The 2,599-nt window shown below is 34.1% G+C and overlaps 1 protein-coding gene across 1 annotated transcript; it reads right to left on the bottom strand.

Annotated features, from left to right (window-relative positions):
- Nucleotides 1-634: 634 nt before the first annotated feature.
- LOC107426312 (ferritin-like catalase Nec2) lies at nt 635-2,249 on the bottom strand. Its single transcript, XM_048481279.2, has 3 exons — nt 1,851-2,249; nt 1,498-1,723; nt 635-1,219 (listed from the first exon to the last, which is right to left on the bottom strand). Exons 1-3 carry the CDS (start codon nt 2,159-2,161, stop codon nt 845-847), a joined length of 912 nt encoding a protein of 303 aa, XP_048337236.1. The 5' UTR covers nt 2,162-2,249; the 3' UTR covers nt 635-844.
- Nucleotides 2,250-2,599: the final 350 nt, after the last annotated feature.

Here is a 2,599-nt window from a genome sequence, read left to right on the forward strand (position 1 = left end):
AATATATAAAAATGGAAAAAATAAAAAATATATAATTTTTTAGTTATATAATATATTATTTGGATTGGATTGGATTGGATTGGATATATATATCCAATCCAATCCAATCCAATCCATACAATTTATAATATTTTGAACCCAATACAATCCAATTGATGTAAAAATTCAATCCAAACCATTAAAAATGAATTGGATTGGGCGGATTGAATGGGTTGGATTGGATTTTGCCCACCCCTAATGTGGACTATGAAGTATTCAATGGAGAAAGCGCCTAATATGTGTCTCGAAGAAAATAAATTTTGTATTTAAAAAAACACAATCACAAATTTGTTATAAAAGCACTAGTTAAAGTTGTCATAGCTTAGACTATCAAATTTCTTTTTGTAATAACTACAATTAAATCATCATGAAAATAAATTTTAATTCTACTTGCCAAAATAATAATCGCATAATAACAAATTACCTTTTTTCTTTTTTCTTTTTTTTTTTTAATATAAAGAAAATGATAGGTAGTCGTATATATATATATATATATATATATTTTGATATAAGAGATTCATTCATCCCTCAGCGGGGTGTCGGTTAGCCAAGAAAGTCCATCTCCACCTAACAATCAAATGAACTGCTTTGGATGTAAGCCACAAATTGTTATTATGTATAACGAAATTGTATAACCAAACTATTTTATATTATGTAAGCCACAACTTAGCATTACATTGTATAACGAAACTATTTTTTATTATGCACATAATATTCTATTTCATTTCTTTATTGCTTAGGATTCTCTTCATAGTGGATATGAGTCTTCAATTATTTAGGTATTAAGTAGTAGTTAGTAGGTAATTCAGGCCCCAAGGTAGCGGCGTGCTATATTCCCATTCGCACCTTTAGGAAAGAATCCACCGGGGCGATTCTCACTGCCACTGGCGTAGATTATCCTTAAGATCTCAGGTGGGGTCCTTGCATAGCCCAATGATTCTGTATCTGCCGATAGAACATTACTGGTCGTCCGATTCTCTGCCCCAAGTTCCCGAGGCACTTTGATTCCTTCATCTTTGATGCCACACCCAGCGAGCGTGTTCCTCAGCCTAGATATGTAATTTGTGAATGTTGCTACTTTTATTCCATATGGTGAAACTAGCTCTTCACTTCTCTGGATCAACAACGCCCGTATTACTGCATCTTGCCCAGACTCCACCGCCAAAAGCTTTGCAACCAACTATATATATATATGCATGTACATCCCAACAAATTTAATTATTATGTGTTAGTAACATATATAACAAGTTCTCATATGTTGGGATTGAAAATAGTGTTGGTATAATAAATGCTAAATGTAAACAACACTTAACACTTGCCACTTCATATGAACATATATCCAACATACTAAAATTGTATATGTAACAGAGAATTTATAAATATTAGATCATAGTATACATATATATATATATATATATTATATGTTTTAAAACTATAAGATAAAGAAAAAGCTATTACACTCCGAGAAGTGTTGAGATTGAGGCTTGGGATGGTGCCGACATAGCCAACAAGTCCAACGTAAGGGATAGCATAGGCCGCTAATAGATAGTTGATTGAGTTTGCATATGGATTGAATGGAGGTTTGAGACGGATACCAACAGCTTGATCAAACAGTGTTGCGAAATTCTCTCTGCTCAGGTTCAGCAGAGGCCTTGGAAATCCTCCTACTCTTGTTACAATTGCTCTACATGAATATATTTACAAAATGCAAAAAGTTTAAGTAATATGTTTTTTTAATAATAAAGAGAAGAGAATCATTCAAATGAAGTGTTAATTAATTTTGAATAGATATATGTATATATAAATGTGACCTGAGATGACCAACTTCTTGATAAGCAAACTCCTCGGTGATCCGATAGACAAGAGGGTCCAAAATGGCTTTCTGGGCTCCAATAGGAGGTGGACCACCTTGAGCCAGAGATGAATTGATGGAGTCGAGGCCTTGACCAAGTGCACCATTGAGGAAAAACTCAGCCTCCAAGAATTCCAAGTTTAAAGCAAACTGAATCCTGTCTCTGTCATCCGCTTCTATTGGACCGCAGTTTGGAGCTCCGTAGACAAGGCCATTCAATGCAAAAATGAAGAGAAAGGCACTGATGAGAAATTTTGATCGAAAAGCCATACTGTTTTTGTTATTGAAGCACGTATATCTAGCTAAGCTAGATTATTAGCTGTGAAACTTTTATGATAAGTTGTGTGGAGGAGGCGAAACAATTACTGGCTTTTATAGACAACCACCACATCATATGACCACAAGTCCTGTTCACAAAAACGAGATAATTCAATTTAATTGAGAGACGGCCACTGTTCATGGTATTAAGATGACTCCATGAGCTTAATTACGAGATTAATCCGACATGTTTACCAATCGTTATCGTCGCTCCAGCTAATTAACTTGTTTCATTTATACAAGCAATTATACGTTTGCATTCCACAATTTTCCTGCAGAGTTGTATTTCTTATATTCTAAAATTTTCTCATTCGTTATTTAATTGTCAATATCTTGTCTTTTCTTTATTTTTTTCTGCCTTTTTTCCCGTCGATTTCAGTGTGTTTGAGG

The sequence above is a fragment of the Ziziphus jujuba genome, chromosome 9, assembly GCF_031755915.1.
Source record: "Ziziphus jujuba cultivar Dongzao chromosome 9, ASM3175591v1".
NCBI classification, from domain to species: domain Eukaryota; kingdom Viridiplantae; phylum Streptophyta; class Magnoliopsida; order Rosales; family Rhamnaceae; genus Ziziphus; species Ziziphus jujuba.